We start from the raw sequence: 16,970 nt of genomic DNA, 5'->3' as shown, positions 1-16,970 counted from the left end.
TCTTTCCCCACTCATTTCTTTATTGTTGAAAGCAGAATGGAAGAGTTTTTCCAGTAATTTACATTAGAACCCAGGAAAACAATATGACATAGGTTGAAAAAATTAAGTGACACATTAGAAGTGCTGATAGTAATTCTAAAAATTGATAAGTTACAAGTTTTGATGTAAAGTTCAGTGCTAAGAACTGCTTAAATCTCCCCTCTGTATTCAGACTGAACACTTAACTTACAGGGGGTGGAGGAGAAAGGGGCTTCTTTCTTCACGACTTAAAGCGTGGAGCAAGAACAAAATCTGCTTTCACAGAAAGTATGCCCTTCATCTCAAGCAGAGGTACCACAGCACACATCTCATTTCTTTTATCTTTTCCCCTTACACACTTTAATTAATTTAATTAAGGAATTGAGCAAACAGTTATGCCCCAAGTTACGACAATAAAAATGACACAAGTAAAAAAATATTCCTGATTCATTATTATTGGTTCAATAGACAAGTAGGTTTTCTGATCGTTTTAAAAGCAAGAACACAGGAAACTAACATATACAAAGGCAAGGAAAAGCCATACATTTAGGCAGGAGGACAGACTGAAAACGTGGAATTTCTTTCAGTCCTATAATAAATCCAGCAACTTTTTTCTGTTTGACTTAAAGCTGGACAAATGCATGACAAAATAATGATTAAAGGGAAAGTTAGTATCTAGGATTTTCTCTGTAATGTGAAGCTACTGCTCTGTTTTCCAATTTGATAAACAAACTGTTTCATTACAATTCAGTTTTCCAGCCCTCATTTCACAATGCTTTAGTATTTTCTTCTCTGGTCATGACATATGCAATTTTGGTTTGTTTATATGCATTTAAACATAGTTGCCAGCATCATCTTTTTAATTCCACCATTTCACTTTGTGTATCCCTCACAGGCACACCCTCCTCTGTTCCAAACACAGCCGCCCCTTTCAAGGCCCTGCAATACTCATCCCCACCTTGTACGTAACCATTTAGCATATTGCACCTCTCAGCTACCAGTACCAGCCTCACCATATCCCGGTTACTTTTTCAGACAAGCACACTTCTGATTTTTTTCCCCACTCTACGATTATTCATACTTGGGGGATGCTTTCTGGGAACATCTCCAACATCAGTGAGTTCTCTTTCAAAATATTTCTCAAAACACTGTTTTACTGCAGAAAGCTCAGTATGCTGCTTGGCTGAAGCAACTGTCTGTCATGACTGTCAATACTGACTCATTATTTCTTCACGCTCCTCAATCTCCCTGCTGTTGTTATTTTATATTGCAATTTTAGACTCTTTGGGAGACAGATTATCACTGGCTTTGTATTCACAGAACACAGGTAGGTTCTAACCCATGTTCAGGACCTTCCAGACATTGCTGCTGAAGAATTAAACTTAGATGGCTAGAGTAAACATACTAGCTTACTTGGTATTCTTCCAAAGCGTAAGTCAAAGAACTGTGTGGCAAAATCCTCCTCTCCACCTCACTAATTCTCTGCATAGTCACTCATTTTCTCCCACTTACCACTCTTCTGTTTATAGATCCAAGAATTAATTAACTCAGTTCTTGTTGCTACACTCACAGTAAGAAATAATGTTAGTTATCTATCCACTATAGCTCCCTAAGTACACTTCTAGATTTTGTTTTCCAGGATAGTTTCTGCTTTCTGCACATCTATATTTTTTCTGATATCAAGACTTACCATTGACCTAGCTTACACAGCAATTTGAGTTATTCTGGGTATTTTCCTATCATAAATTACTTTCCTAACTTTTTCGACATGGCAAATCTTGATTTGACATCATTCTAAATCGCTTTTTAATTCATAGATTAAAATGCTGAACAGTGCTAGTCCTAAGAACGGCACCCTAGATGAAGCACACCTATTTAATAATTCCTCCTTAGCCAGTGCCTGACGTAAGTTGTGCCTCACAAAGTACCTGGATTTAGAGAGTCTACTGACTTCTATAAAGGAACAGAAACAAGTCAAGACAAACCAAACTTACCATTCCAAATACCTGCTGCTGGACCCAGTGGAAATAGTCATTTCTGATATCTATCAAATCTGGTATCTCATGAATATAAAATCTGTCATACTGTATAACTTGTCCTCGTTCATTTACCTAAAGAAGTGCAATTTATTTTTTCATTATCACTTGGTATAAGAGTTTTTAAAAGCATTTTTTCCATATTTTTCAAACATTTGAGATTTCAGTCACAGATACCCACCTTCTAAAAATAATTAAAAAAAAAAAATCAAAGAAAAACAAGTACCTACAAGAATACAAAAACAACATTTAAAACATGGAAACATGGATTATTCAACAATTCCATCTAAACTGCAGGGGAAAATAAGATTAACTGAGCGTATAATGTTGCACTACAGCCATTTTAAAACATCATATGATCTCACAGAAACCATATTTGTGTACGTATGAGTCATTTGTACTATGAGGAAGATAGTCATAGTACAACAGAAACTTTATATAAAGGCCTTTCTCTACAGAACACCTTTAATCCAGGAGCTTCCTACAGGAATGCAAATTTACTGAGTCGTAATACACACTTTTTTCCCCCGAAGACAGATAAGCACTGTTAACCGCCAAAAATGCGAGATCTACTGACTGTATAATCAGATAAACTAAGTCTGCTTTTCTTAAGCAACTCCCCGCCACCCTAAAAGAACCAGATACTGGAACAGTCAAATATTCCCACAATGTTTTCCCATTAGTTCCTCCTATGTTACTCCATAGGAGGTGATTATTTAAAAAACACCAATATAAACAGCTGGACAGCAAGGCAGGTACAAATATAACTATTTCTACTGTGTAACCACCTGTTCATTATAGATAGGTTTCCCAAAAAAAGGGAATTTAGAAGAGGAGAGTCAGCCTGGAGGCCTCAAGACTTTAAAATCAAATTAAGCTATTAAGATTCACAGCTCTTGCAAGCCTGAGCAGAGACAGAAACTCTCAAGGGACTAAAATAATCATTCGTTAGACACCTACAGCTTTCCAAACAGGAATCTGTAATCAACACCTTGTACTTATAGAGAAGATGGTTACTAAACAGTCTTATTCCCAGCCTTAGTGTGTTGGTCACTATAAAGACTAAATGAAAGCAAAGCAAAGAATCCCACTTTCAAAGCAGAAACCCTTTTCATTATTCCTGAGGAAAAAACAAAAACAAGCAAAAAAACTAAACAAATCATAAAACAGAAGAACTCCCCTGACTTTGGCTGCTAGCGGTCAGTGTTTTAATTGTTAAAACGAAACAAACGTAAAACAAGGAAAACTGAAGCACCTAAACACACTGTTTTGGCAGCCGGACAAGAACAGCATAGAAGAAATTTGCCTTCACATAAACACTACAAGTCTGTGTTGTAATAATGATCAACATTTTCCACCAGTTTCAGGGATTTCATGCAGTACTTAGGAATATCTCATAAGTGGGCATCTTTACAAATAATAACTGACATTTTTATTTACAGGAAAAGCTAATGTGATCCTGGCCAATGGGAAACGAGCACATTCTCTTCCAAATTGGATTCAAATGGATACACAGATTAAGCTTCAAAGTAGATCATCAAAGTTTTTGGCAGATTTGGAGGGGTTTTTTAAGTTATTTTACATAGGTAGCACACATGGGTCCAATTTAGATGCCTGTTCCATTTTGCTGGATTGTACAAACACAGTAACTGGATGAGCACCTTAATGAGCGTGTCTTAAACCCTCTTTAAGCATATAAGCACAAAATGCAGTATGACCAGAATAAACTGGTGGGAGGCAAAAAAGAACAGAAACCTCAGCAACAATTAGATAATGCAGTTTCACAGGTTTGTGACATAGCCAATTTGGTTACTCCAAATAATTTGGGCTATTTTTGTTCAAGGCTTATAAACTCATTATTTTTCATGAAGTTGCAATACTAACACACTGAACAAACAAATCAGAAGAAATGTGTCTTTCTACAGTTGTTCAGATTTTTCTTGTTTAAAACAAGAGTTTGCTTTCATCTTCCATTTGTGATCTTATTTGCTATTATTTCAAGCTTAGACACTTCCAACATACCCTCATAGATACAATCGACGGAGTTCGTCTCTGTTCCCAACAGGTAATTCTGTCACTATATCAAATTGGAATCCAGAATTCCAACTGTTCATAGGTCCAGACAGAACAACTACAGGTGTTTTTGTAGATGTTAAGCCAAGCCTAAGTATTTACAACTCTTTAGTTAATTTCTCTTAAGGACTAAACGGCACACAGATGCTGACAAGAACAGGTAAAGTAATTGGTTAAAATTGATGCAAACATACCTTATGCAAAATTTTCAGAACTCTGAAAGCGGTGTGTAGAAAGTTGGTAAATATTCTTCTTTCAGAAGCAGGAATGCCAATCTTGTACAACTTCAAGAGGTGGACTACAACATCTTTGTAGAGTTCCACTATCTTGAGGAATAATGGAGGTTCAAGCACAGACCACCAATTTTCTGTCAACAAATGGTGAACGCATAAATGTTCTACTTGCCAGCACAACATTATGTTACGCTATCCTTCTTACAAAAAAGTATTACTAAAAAGCACACTTGTCAGTTACCAAGAAAAAACACCAAAATAGGTGGGCAAAGAAAGAACAACTAAGGATTGACACTTCCAACACAAATTCAGTTCTCTACATAGCAATAAGGTTGGGAAGCAACAGACATTCAACTAAATATAAAATTTAAAAATATATATATATATACACACACACACGGCATATTATCCTACAGGGTCACACCCTCCCCTTCCTCATTTCTGGAAATTAAAACACAAAACTGACATTACCAGCCATCTAAGTGTGAGCATTACTGAATCGGGGCAGCTTTGGAGAGGAAAACATGTAAAGAAGCAACTAAGTTAAGAGAGCAGAAGGCAAGTGTGAGAACTGCCTATCTGTAAACAAGTAACTGGAGACAGAGACAGGAAGGGAAAAGCAAGGTAGAAGAATAGGCCACTGCTTTCAAAGAAACCGCTTCCTCTTTTAATAAAGAGCATTTAACACAGCAAGAGTGCTGCAAAATTTTAAGCACAAAACTATTCCTTGCACAAATGATGAATCCTCCTTTGAATGCTCTATTGTTATAGACCAACTTTTTAAATTAAGTCTGTTAATCCACCATGGTACGCTAGAGTATCATGAAGTAACTTCTGACATAAAACAAATGGCCCATATCCTGAAACCTCTACTCAAGCAAACAGTCTTACTGAGAACAATGGAAACACTTGTCATAGTGAAGTAACACAAAGAAAGATCTACAATCCAAAGAAATGACTAGTCACATTTTCATCATAGCAGACAAACCTTCTAGTGACTGCACACTTAACTCTCAAAAAAAAAAAAAGGTAAAAAATGAATTATAAATAAAGGGAGAAATTAAATGAGGGAGAAGTTGCCTTCAGAGAAAGTTATTATTTGAAAAGGAAGAATTTTGAAACCTCAGGTTTCAAAATTCAGAGGATAAGAGACATAATAAAAAGGTGCAAGGAAGTAAAGCAAAAAAGCTAGGAGTTACTCTAAGGTCCTTTGAAGGCCACAGCTTAGATCAGGGAGAAAACAGGGACTTCACAGAAAAATAAGCAGGTACTATCATCAAAACAAAGACACAATCTCACGTCTGCTCTTTTAACACTTCTGTAAATTGCTTAGAGCTCATTAGCTGTATGACCACATTCTTCACTTTAGAGAGTAAAGATGTGCATCAAACCACTGAATTATGTAGTTTCCTTCTTTCCAAAAGGAGTTAGTCCAAAGATTACAATACCAGATGAGTTTATATGGACTGCCGGTTAGCTCATCCGGAAACAAGAGAATGATGCTTTCTTGCATGTGGAGCAACATTAGCTCTTAACTTTCTCATCGGGGAATTCTACAGAACTGTGAATACAGAGCAGGCGCTGCTGAGACCATGTCTTCACTGGTGGAATCTCTATATTTTCATCTGAAGATCCTTAGTTTTAACAGCGAAGAATTAAATATCTTACCAAGAACTTTCAGGGGAGCTTTTTCTAGGTTCAGAATAGCTGTTCCAAAAGGAATAGCTAACGTTGTAAAATTGTTTGCATCACTCATCAGTGGGCACTCTGGCAGAGTGAGATATAGCCTCAAGGCTTCAACATCTGGTAAGGAGCTCGTCAATTTGGGAATAAGGTTCTTTTCCAAACTAGCTGCAACCTACAGCACAGAATAAAATTCAGTTTATTTTAATGTAATTGCACACTTGGGGGAAAAAAACAACTATAAAAAAACCTTTCAGGGAAAAAAAAGATCAGCAGCTATTTGAAACTAGTAGGTACACGTTACAAAGGATTGATTTAGTAATGTTATTGTTCATATCTGCGAAGACAAAACCAAAGCTATTTAGTACCTTTCCCCCCTAGATTAAAAAAAACTACAAAAAAGTTTAAATACAGTAAATTTAGAAAACAAGACAGTACATTAAATATTAAAATACAAACACTCACAATACACTAATGGTGTTACCTAACTGCTACAACATCATAGTTTTACCTATTTGTAGTTGGTATGTGAATGCGTAAAGAAAGTTATCAAAAGAAAAAGGTCAGACCAAGCAAAACCACCGCATATCTGGGTAAGTATAATGAAGAAAGATAATCCCAAACGTAAGGAAAACATGCAGGACAAACCTGTTGTGATATATGAGCATGGTCAGGCTGTATAAGTTTGTGAAATAGCAGTCTAGCAGCATTCATATCAACCCCTGAGAATCTAGCACTGGTTTTGTAATGATCATCGTTGCTGCAGCAAGAAAAAAATATGGGGAAAAAGATTGAATCCCGTGTTCATCATCCCTCTCCAACTTTTTCACCTTTAATATTTAGCCCTATTTACTAAGGAACTGAAATATGACAGATCACAGTATCAGACTGCCATCTCTCAGATGACCTCTGAAGCCACTGAAGAATCTCCTCCAAAGTCGACTGCAAGGCAATAGCTTTTATTTACAATAACCTATGCGATATATTCCTCCTGGATTACACATGATCTGTACCTGAGAAGTTCTGCTGGCTCATGCAACAGCAGTCAGACAACACACACTTCCAAAGACTAACATGAGACATGCTGCGTTTGGGTCAAGTGACAAACCACACAGCAGTAGAGAAAAGCTTTGCGTGCAAGCTGAGGGTATCAGAGCAACAGTAAGGTACAGAACTAGGGGGAAGGTGTTCTAGCTGAAACAAGACACTAGGAAGGTAGCTATCATTCATTCTTCAGCTCACAGGAATGCTTGTTTAGAAGCCTGATCACTTACCTCAAAGCCAAAAAGCTCCCATTCAGGCACCCAGCTGAAGAAAACGTTCCATCGATTTCACTGAAATTGTTCATATGAAATAAGTTACGTCTTTTGTTTTCTTTCTACAAATTAGCATTTCTTATAAAGAACTGAATTTAATCCCTAATGAACTACATTACACATAGAACGTAACTCTGATTTTACTATGATTAAACAACAGATAAAACCTCCACTCAAGACTCAACACTTACAACTGTTCAAAACACAAGTATTAGTTTTCTTTTTTCCCCTTCTGTGATCCTTTCCTTAATGAAATAGAAGCAATAAGGTTTGAGTTGTTGATTTTCCTTAACATCTACTGTTATTTTCTGATGTGCAACCACAAACATATCTTAATCCCGTATAGAATGGTGACCTAAAATGCGACAGAGATGACAGAAGTAAAGGATCTAGACTGCTTTACAAGCCCGACAAGGAAAGCATAGCAAAAGCTCTGCATATAATAAAATCAGTAATTAAGGAGAGCTTTGCTATGTATGTTCAAACTCACACTAATGCACAAATCATAAATCATACGTGCAATTATGCAAGACTTCTTTCCTCAACAGCACTTACTTAGCTATCTCTGCAGGAAGTCTTCCAGATGGGAAAGTCAACAATCGCTGAATAAATGTTTCATTTACAGTCCAAATCTGCTTCAAAAAGTCAGGGTACCTGAAATCGTCTGGTGGCACCATGTTCTAAATTTTAAAGAAAGCGTAAGGCATAAGGTACATAAATTTTATTTCCAGAAAAGCAATCCTGTGTTTAAGCTCTTGTTCTCTTCTTTAACAATCTGCCTACCCAGATAATTACCGTGAAATAAACTCAGGGATAAATTTAATTTAATTAGCAGTTCTGCATTCACCATGAGAGCAGAGAGAGCTATCACACACTAAAAACACCCAAATTAGTGTGTCAATTCGCGCCACAACTTACTTCATGATAAACTTCCTAAGTAGACAAGTACTTTTTTTAGAATGCGAACACTGAACGTGCATCAGACATGAGCACAGAATGTCTCCTTCTCTTCTCCCTCATCACTATCAGTCATTTAGTTCAGGCTGCAAGTATGCCAAAAAGGAGCCATTCAATTTCTTGGACAGCTGCTCTCCCACCCCACTCCCTGCAGAGTCCTCTCAGGGGGAAAACAAAAAACAAAAACAAAAAAAAACCCTGTATCATGCTTCTCTGAACATTTACTGCATCATCTGAGGAGCTGCTATTACATTTTGATGCACCGCTCATACTGAATGAGTGCCAGCAAGGTCTCCAATAGAGAAGAACAGACTGGAAGCAAGAAGTTCCTTTTGAGTAGGAGTGTTGGTTCACAGAGAGGTGAAAAGCAGCACCAAAAATACAGTTGAACTACTAATGGGTGCCATATTTCCGCTGAGAGTGCAGTCTGACAACACAGCTGACAGCCTAATGACTAGCTGTTCCCAAAAATCCATAATTCTGATCCCATTCTCCAGGGTCAAAATGAGAAAACCTCTTACTGTCTCCCTTGTGCCAGCAAAAGTGTCATTTAAGCTCAGGGTGATTCACGGAGCTGAAGTGCCCCAAAACCGAACTTGAGAAAACACAAATGGATTTTGGCTGAGACCCCCGATCTGGCAAAGACACACGAGTCCCAAGGGTACGGTACTCAAATAACTTTTTGAAAGAATTCGATACAAATTTCTGAACAAAGGAGTACTAAAGGGGACACTTCTGCAGCATCGAAGTTCGTCTATGGCTAATAGTTTTGTACAGAACAAAACACAGCAATTGCATTCACACAGCCTCCACTTCACGGAGTCAGTCAGAATATACTTAAGTGATTACAGAACTTGCGTGAAAGTCACATTGAAAAAAGTTTTAATACAGGTTTTGAGCCAATATTACTGTCAGTCATTTTTCCCATCTCCATCCTGTCAACCAGCTTCTCTCAAGTACAGAAATAGTTTACCAAAACCCAACGAGAATTAATAAAAAAAAGGCAAGCAAATTATTAGTGCTGTACAACCAGAAGAGGCTGTGGGAGCAAAGACTTGCTACAAGCCCGACTTGTACTCAGTTTTTCTTGATAACAAAAAAGTTACTAGGTTTCTCTGAAATCTCACTATTTCCTTTCACATCCAAATTATTGTTTTCACACTGCATCTTCAACTCTTGTTGCTTCATTCATCAGCAGGGTCTCAAAACCGCTAACCTATATTAGAAAAAGCCCCTATACAACCCAGCCAACTATCTTCATTTTGTTCCTTCTCCCAAACCATCCTGTAATTGCATTTCCTTTCCATCCTCCTCCCACCTTGCCACTTTTACTAACAAGTTTTCCTTCTAGACCTTTTTTCATACCAGAATTCAAACAAATCAATTCTTATCCTTTTAAAGAAAGTTATTTTCTTAAGACTAGCATTAACCGCTATCACAACAAACTATGTCACCATTCAATTTTTAGCAGAAAGTGAGTTCCATTTATTTCCTTATCACTATGAAATGCTGTATTGGCTACAGAGCAGAAAACACCACAGTCACAGCGAGGAGTTCCTGAAGAGGACTGGGCAGGAGGAGAAGAGTTCTGACATACAATCACCTTTTCCTTTATGAAAGGAAAAGAAAACAAGGACATGCATTCACCACTCAGGAAAAAAGCTTGTGCCAGAAAGCCGCAAGGGCTTACTGACCATTAATACACAATAACTGGATCTCAGTCCTCCGATTGCCAAATTGACTAACCCCAGTGTCTTCTGCTTCCACACTCTTCTGACCCCTTTACAATGTAGTTACATATCTTCAAAATCAAGATCTTTTAAAATGCACTAAAATATGAAATTCAGCTTCGACAGACTATTTTAATGTATTACCTGAGGATTAAAGTAGTGTGCAAAACTTTGGTCCCCACCAGAGAAAATTCTCTTTACACAGTAATATTCCTCACTGTCTGTAATAAGAATAAAACACAGGCAACTGTGAAATCTTAAGTTTGAGAAACATTTGAGACACTGCAATAAATACATTCAATTAGGAAATGGTTCCTTTGTTACATAATTTGGCTGAAAGCAGATCTCTGCAGTAGTTAAAACTATCTTTAACCGAGGTAAACACTAATAGCTCTAGCGTTAGGTCTAGTGGTGCTAACAAAGCACCTAACCCAACAGCACAAGCAAGCAATTTTAGTGAGCATTTCCCACAGCAGAAATGGAATTTAGGAAGTAGAACACAGTGAAAACAAACTGTCCAAAAGAAAGTTACTATAGCACAGATTTAATTTATATCTCAAAACTTGCAACACACTTCTAGAGGAACACAAATCCAGAAAGTAATTATGCCAGGTGTTCTTACCTGTGGTTAGCAGGCACTGATTACTGTAAGGAAGCCAGTTTCCTTTTACTGTGAAGGGACTTTTCCTATTACTTGTTGTTCCTGTACCTAATTGCCCATTACCTCCAAGTCCAAAAGAATATATTCTTCCAGATGAAGGAACAAATGCAGTAGTGTGCTGCCTAGGGCAAAAAAAAATTCAGTAACAAAAATCTAAGCATCATGCTTTGCGCAGGCCAAACTAAGAATTTGGTTAAAGATCCTGTAGTGTCAAACACGCCATGCCTCCATAGGCAATGCGCTGCCACTAGCAATGCTGCCAATAGGCAAAACTTCATTTTCATGGAAAAGTTCAGGGAGCAAAGATGCCACGTGTTGCCTCAGACCCCCGCCTAGCCACAACCTGACGTCTAGGACATCTCTGGACATTCAGAACTTTGAAGTTTCTACCAAACGGGTTGCCTCTCTTTTTTCAACTCTAGATGCCCTCTCCCCTACTTGGGAAGAAGCAGCATCGAATTAGTGCAGATTACCAAAAGGGAATGGATTCAACCACTGTCAACCAAACAACTAGAGAGACAGCTTTGCATACACATATATTTTTTTATCCAAATAAAGTGTGCCCATCTCCTCAAAAATTATGTTGCCCTGTGTTTATCTTCCTCCCCCATTTTGTCTTCTTAGAATACAATTCTTTGGAGAAGGGCATTTGCATCTGTGTTGGAAATTTTTTCCATATTTCTTGGGTGCTATTATAATAAGTACAATAAAAAAATCATTAGGAACCAAAGTGAAGTACAGTATTACAAGTACTTTCACAAAATAAGGTATGTAATTTTACACTTATCCTCAGTGAAGCACACATACCTTCCCAAATGCACTCATTGTTCAATAGGAGATGAGTACGTGACAGAAATAACCAGTACCTAATTATTCACATTTTCAGTTTAGAGAATCAAAGATCTCAAATGGTATAGCTTCCTTTAATTCTTCTACCTAATGCTTTAAAAATACCAGTGAAGTCTCTAAATATTTTTTGTTAGAGACTATCCTATCTTCCCTTACCCATTGCAGTCAGAATAAAGGCACTTCCTATTATAACGTATCTAATGTTTTATACAAAACAAGTTATTTATAAGATTCATAGTGCTAGAACAGAATACTTACCTTCCGCAAGTGATCTGTGTGACAACACTTCCCATAAGTTCAAAAACTTTCCTTGGGTTTATCTCATGGCTGGTAGAGTTATGACCCAACTGACCATAGCCTCCAGCTCCAAATGTAAAAACCCCACCTTCCTAAACAAATAAATTATTTGCATTAAAAGGAGAGCACATCTCAGAACAAAAAACTTATCAGAACTAGGGGATTTAACAAATCTTCTTGCCTGATAGTTTTTGAGTTGTGGGGAAGGAAGAAAAAAAACACACGAGGGGACCCTGACATACGTAAGGGTCACAAGTTAATTGCAGTTACGAAAATGTGGCACAGTTTTCAGGTATTACCTTATTTGTAAATCATGTTCTTGCAAATTCCACATTATTTTACAATAGTCCTGCCATTAACTTGTGTAATTAATAGATACTAATCCTCATCCTTCCTCTTTTCCATTTTTCTTGATGAACTATAATGGTATACAAACCCGGACTATTAAAACGTGCTTTGGCTTTTAAAATCTGAATATAAATTTTTAAATAATTACCAAGTAAGAGGTAGCCCTTCTCAGACAGATGATGCAGAGTATGACTGAAATAGTCAGCTTCATTATTTGCAAGCATAAGAAACCAGAAAAATTCAACACTGTTGTAAGGCAAGTCATTTTTAAAAAGTGTTTTTGATTAATTTATCAAAAAATTAACCAAAAACTCTAATGGAAGAATGTTAAACCAGAAACATTTTTAAAAGTTGTACAACTTACCTTACAACAACTTTGAAACTTTCCATTTTCAAATGCTTTGCAATTGTAAAGCTGTTTCTTTCAGTCCTACTCTGCATCAGATTGGACCTCTGCTGGAAATCATCATTAAAATGGCAGCGTCCGCTGAGAAAAACCAATAGTCTCATTCACTGAATCAGGATAACAAACAGTGACAGGTATTTCTGAATTTCAGTAGGACTTGAAAAAATACACAGTATTGTCCATAAGAGACATAAATCAAGACCCCTCTGTCATGAAAGGGAGAATGAACCCACACAAATGGGTAATACAGATAATTCATATAATCTACAGTAAATTCAAAATCTTAATCCATTCCATCAGCTTTAAAGCAAGTTTGAAGCTAACTTCTACACACTAAAAAGGGGCAAACATTTAGAATGCAAGTTACCAACTGCTGCATTCTCTTTACATTCTGTATTTCCCTAACCTTATACAATACATCAATATCAATTTCAGGATTGCAAAATTGCAACATGCCCTTTTCAGGCAAAGCGACTATTTTATGACAAAAAAGCAACTGGTTTTGAATGGTCTTTTCCTTTTAAGTGTAGAAACTTAAACTTATCTAAGCAACAAATGAATGGCCACATTGAGGCAGACCATATTCTTTAAACTAACTTTTCATTTGTTGGAGAGTAATAATCCAAACTAACATACTTAAAAGAACTGTACATTTTGTACATTTTCCAGAAATACAGATTTTTTTAAATTCAGAAATGAAACATATTTAGTCACCTTTCTGAATGTTGATCAGAATTGTTTTGTACTGCTATTAAGTATTTTTAATTGATGCATTTAAGAGTGCTGTACAAAAGGAAACATCAAAGTATTAATACATACTGATTTATACCTAAGTGCTGAAGTCTAATCCAAGTATCAAAACACTGGAAGGAAGGTACAGGAATCAAATCACTGAAAGTCATACATGTATTGTATTACCCACCACAAAATAACAAAGGTATTTTTGATTACTAGAAGCTTGACATGCACAATCTTAGTGATGAATAGAGTAAAAAAGAGCCATTCTATGCACGTTCTATTACACATTCTATGTTGCTTCTAAAATTTTCCAAACCTTAAACAAGTCTGCAAATGATACACTTAGCCAACAGTTACATATAGGGCAACTTTACACATTTCAGCTCTCCAGCTATTTTGATCGATTCCTGTGATGCTGTAAGAACATGCCACACTGACACAGAATACATGCTTTTTCTCCAAATCAGCCTTGAAATAACCACCAACCTTTGATGGAACCCCATACTGTAAGTACTTCATAATACTCACCAGTGGATAATGTAAATCTTCAATTCCTTCTATTGGCTTGCCAATAGTACATAAGTAGAAATTGCAGTTCAATAAGAAAACCCTACACAGCATCCCCACCACCACCTGCACATAGCAGCACGTAACCTAGACTCAAAATTAACTTGGTCTGGTCAATAACAAAAACAACAATAGAGGCATTACATTGAGAATACAGCTAATATCTTTAATAGGCACCAATACAACTTTAAATACCTGCACAATCTTAATAATGCGACATGCACTGTCATATAAGGAATGCTAGATCTGGTATACTCAACTTTACCAAATCTGAAAAAATCTAGAACTACAATGAGATTCCTTGTATTTATTAAGTTTTTCAAATATTTAACCATTCTTCCAGCACTGCCATAACTTCATCCACTACACTCTGAAGAAGTTAGACATGAAATTTAGAATGTTTTCAGGAGAAAATGCTACCTGAATAGTAAATAATAAATGAAATCAAGGCATAAACATATCTTTAAATATTATACCTTTGTAAGAGCAGCAGTATGATCTTCTCCACAACATATATGAACAACTTTCTGAGTTCTCAATGACTTCAGCAGGGTAGGAACAGATCTGTCTGAAAGGTTTAATATAGGAATAAATTGCTTATTTTGAAAATAAAAATCAGAAGGCAAGTAATTTTATGCTCACTATTCTAATCTGATTCCAATTAAACAAAAATTTTAAATTTGTTAAAATAATGCAAACACAGTGACTATCTTTGGGATGCAAGTTATTACAGAAAAGCAAAGATACTACTATACTGAAATATTATCTAGCAAGCAGACTTCGTTTTCACTAGCATAGGTTCACATGTCAGTGTGTAAACCATGAAACATAGAACAGAACATTTAGAACTGCCACTGGCCATGAGAAAAGGAAACAAGTGACAGATCTTTTGAGTGACATGCTTCATGTTTTTCAGTTGCTCAGGGGTTGATATTAGCTGGTCATAACTCAATATTACTAAACCTGTAATAGAAGGGAACATACTGACTAATTAAGAGGCACACAATTTCCCTTCAGCTGCCACAACAAATCAACTTTGTGATCCAGTTACACAACAGAAATTTTATAACTGTTAATGTTAACGTCTCTAAATTTGTCAGGACCTGCAGAGACACTTGGAAGAGAAGCTATCCAGACACAAAAAAGGAATTTTATTGAGAAGCGATGCTGTATAAAAATTGGGATCATACATATCCCAAAGAGAAGTAACTGAAGTTCCCATGAAAACTTGCTTTTGAGAAGTACATATGATTTTCCTATTACGAAAGAATCTGTGTGACCAGATTTAAAGCATTTATTCAGATACAAATTTTAACTGCACTGCATTGTCCTTTTTATAGAGGGCATTGAGAACAGAGAACCAATGAGAAAACTTTAATCCATAAAACTAGCTATAGATTATTCCATACTAAATTGTGTATCGCAAGAATATGACAGCATATACTCCCACCTCAGAGCTCTGCCCTGATAGTGTGCATATAACTGGGAAATCCAACTAATAAAGAATAAAAGTTTTATCGAGCCTAACTACTTGTTTTGAAATTGTTAATGAGTTACCAGTACCCTAAGAGAGGAAATTTTGGAAATGGTTAGCTGAAATTCATAAAAGGTTATCAAAAGTCATCTGAGGAACAAAAATAAAGGCAGTAATAAACAATGAGGTTCCCTTAAACGTGTCTACTGAACAACCAATAGCTTTGGTAATTACTGTCTTTGTCATGCAACTTAATCTACTGAAATTTAGTTCGACTTGTAACTATTGCACAGCATCTTAATTTGATCCAGCTCAGGAAGTCGAAGTTTCAGAAAAATCTAGGACAGGAAACGAAAACAAATCATGCAGGCTAGAGTTCCAACATAATGCGGTCAGAATTTTCATTACAAAATAGTTGGGGGGGGGGGGGGGAATTGCAACTTTCTTGTACGAGAATCACATGACATTAACACACTCAAACCATATTCAACAAAGGTTTGTTTCGTCTGCTCCTTTTCTAGGAATATTGCTATCTTCAGATTCACAAACAGAGACCTTCAGCATGAATTATTTTACTGAAGTAATTATTACTTACCACTATCATCATTAAGACCCAGCTGCCCAAATTTGTTGCGTCCCCATCCAAAAATGGCTCCAGAAAGAGTTAGTACAAAACTATGAGCTCCTCCTGCTGCAATCTGTGCAAAAGGGATTCCCAGCAGAGACTTAATTACATGTGGCGATGTTTGCTTTTTATATTCGTAACCTAAACCCAGCTGGCCATATTTATTTTGTCCCCAGGAAAACACTTCACTTCCTGTTTAAAGAAAAGAAATATAGTCAATATAATTTAATCATACAAAATTTACTTGCTTTAAGAAAAACTAAAGGCAAAAAGTTAGACAGCTACATACGCCTCTTTAAATATTTTTGAGTTTGAAAAAGCATACTGAACAGATTAATTCATTGTCAAAGCTAAAACTTCTACTGTAATTTGCAGACATTCAACCAAAAAGTTTAAACAGACTGAAAGTATTTAAAAGAAGCTCAAAACCTTCAAGAGTATTCTTAACATTCCTGTATCAACAGTGCCAGCTAAGTGGCATTTGGTTATTATGAAGCAAGACTCTGATCCACTGGGAGTTCTACTAGTGCACGTACTGTTCTGCCAAAAACGTGCTGAAGCTGCACATTAGACATGCAAAAGTTTCCGATTTCCAAGCACTGAAGTGTTTATACATTCACATGTTTAAGTTTCATATACATTACGTGCAGCATGTTTCAAGTATTGCATTAAAGATACGATCAATGAAGCTCAACATTTATAAAGACATTTAATGGATTATAAAGAAAAATATATATTGAAGAATCACAAATCAAAAAGCTATTTATATTAAGAAGACATTCAGAAGTAAAAGCTCTACAGAACAACTAATGTTTTGCCAAGGTATTTACTATCCTAAAAATGAATACCTAATCACAAAGATATTTTGCTTTTATTGTTGCTGATGTGATGAGTTTCAGACAATAACTTTATCTATGTCTCTTCTACCTCTATTTTTCTAATAAAAGTTTTATCAAGAG

General features: G+C 36.3%; 1 protein-coding gene across 5 annotated transcripts in view; it reads right to left on the bottom strand.

Annotated features, from left to right (window-relative positions):
* HERC4 (HECT and RLD domain containing E3 ubiquitin protein ligase 4) overlaps positions 1-16,970 on the bottom strand; it is a 46,491-nt gene that overhangs the window by 11,767 nt on the left and 17,754 nt on the right. For all 5 annotated transcript variants that reach the window (XM_026106427.2, XM_064513664.1, XM_064513663.1 and 2 more), the window contains exons 6-16: positions 15,982-16,203; positions 14,389-14,480; positions 11,815-11,945; positions 10,669-10,829; positions 10,191-10,267; positions 7,915-8,039; positions 7,318-7,377; positions 6,692-6,803; positions 6,029-6,218; positions 4,322-4,494; positions 2,013-2,129 (exon numbers count right to left, since the gene is read on the bottom strand). In XM_026106427.2, the coding sequence (XP_025962212.1) occupies positions 2,013-2,129; positions 4,322-4,494; positions 6,029-6,218; positions 6,692-6,803; positions 7,318-7,377; positions 7,915-8,039; positions 10,191-10,267; positions 10,669-10,829; positions 11,815-11,945; positions 14,389-14,480; positions 15,982-16,203 (1,460 nt within the window). The remainder of the gene's footprint in view (positions 1-2,012; positions 2,130-4,321; positions 4,495-6,028; positions 6,219-6,691; positions 6,804-7,317; positions 7,378-7,914; positions 8,040-10,190; positions 10,268-10,668; positions 10,830-11,814; positions 11,946-14,388; positions 14,481-15,981; positions 16,204-16,970) is intronic.

This window comes from Dromaius novaehollandiae, chromosome 6, assembly GCF_036370855.1.
Source record: "Dromaius novaehollandiae isolate bDroNov1 chromosome 6, bDroNov1.hap1, whole genome shotgun sequence".
NCBI classification, from domain to species: domain Eukaryota; kingdom Metazoa; phylum Chordata; class Aves; order Casuariiformes; family Dromaiidae; genus Dromaius; species Dromaius novaehollandiae.
The sequence above is the reverse complement of the archived record's forward strand: the minus strand, read 5'-3'. Positions and strand labels throughout refer to the sequence as shown.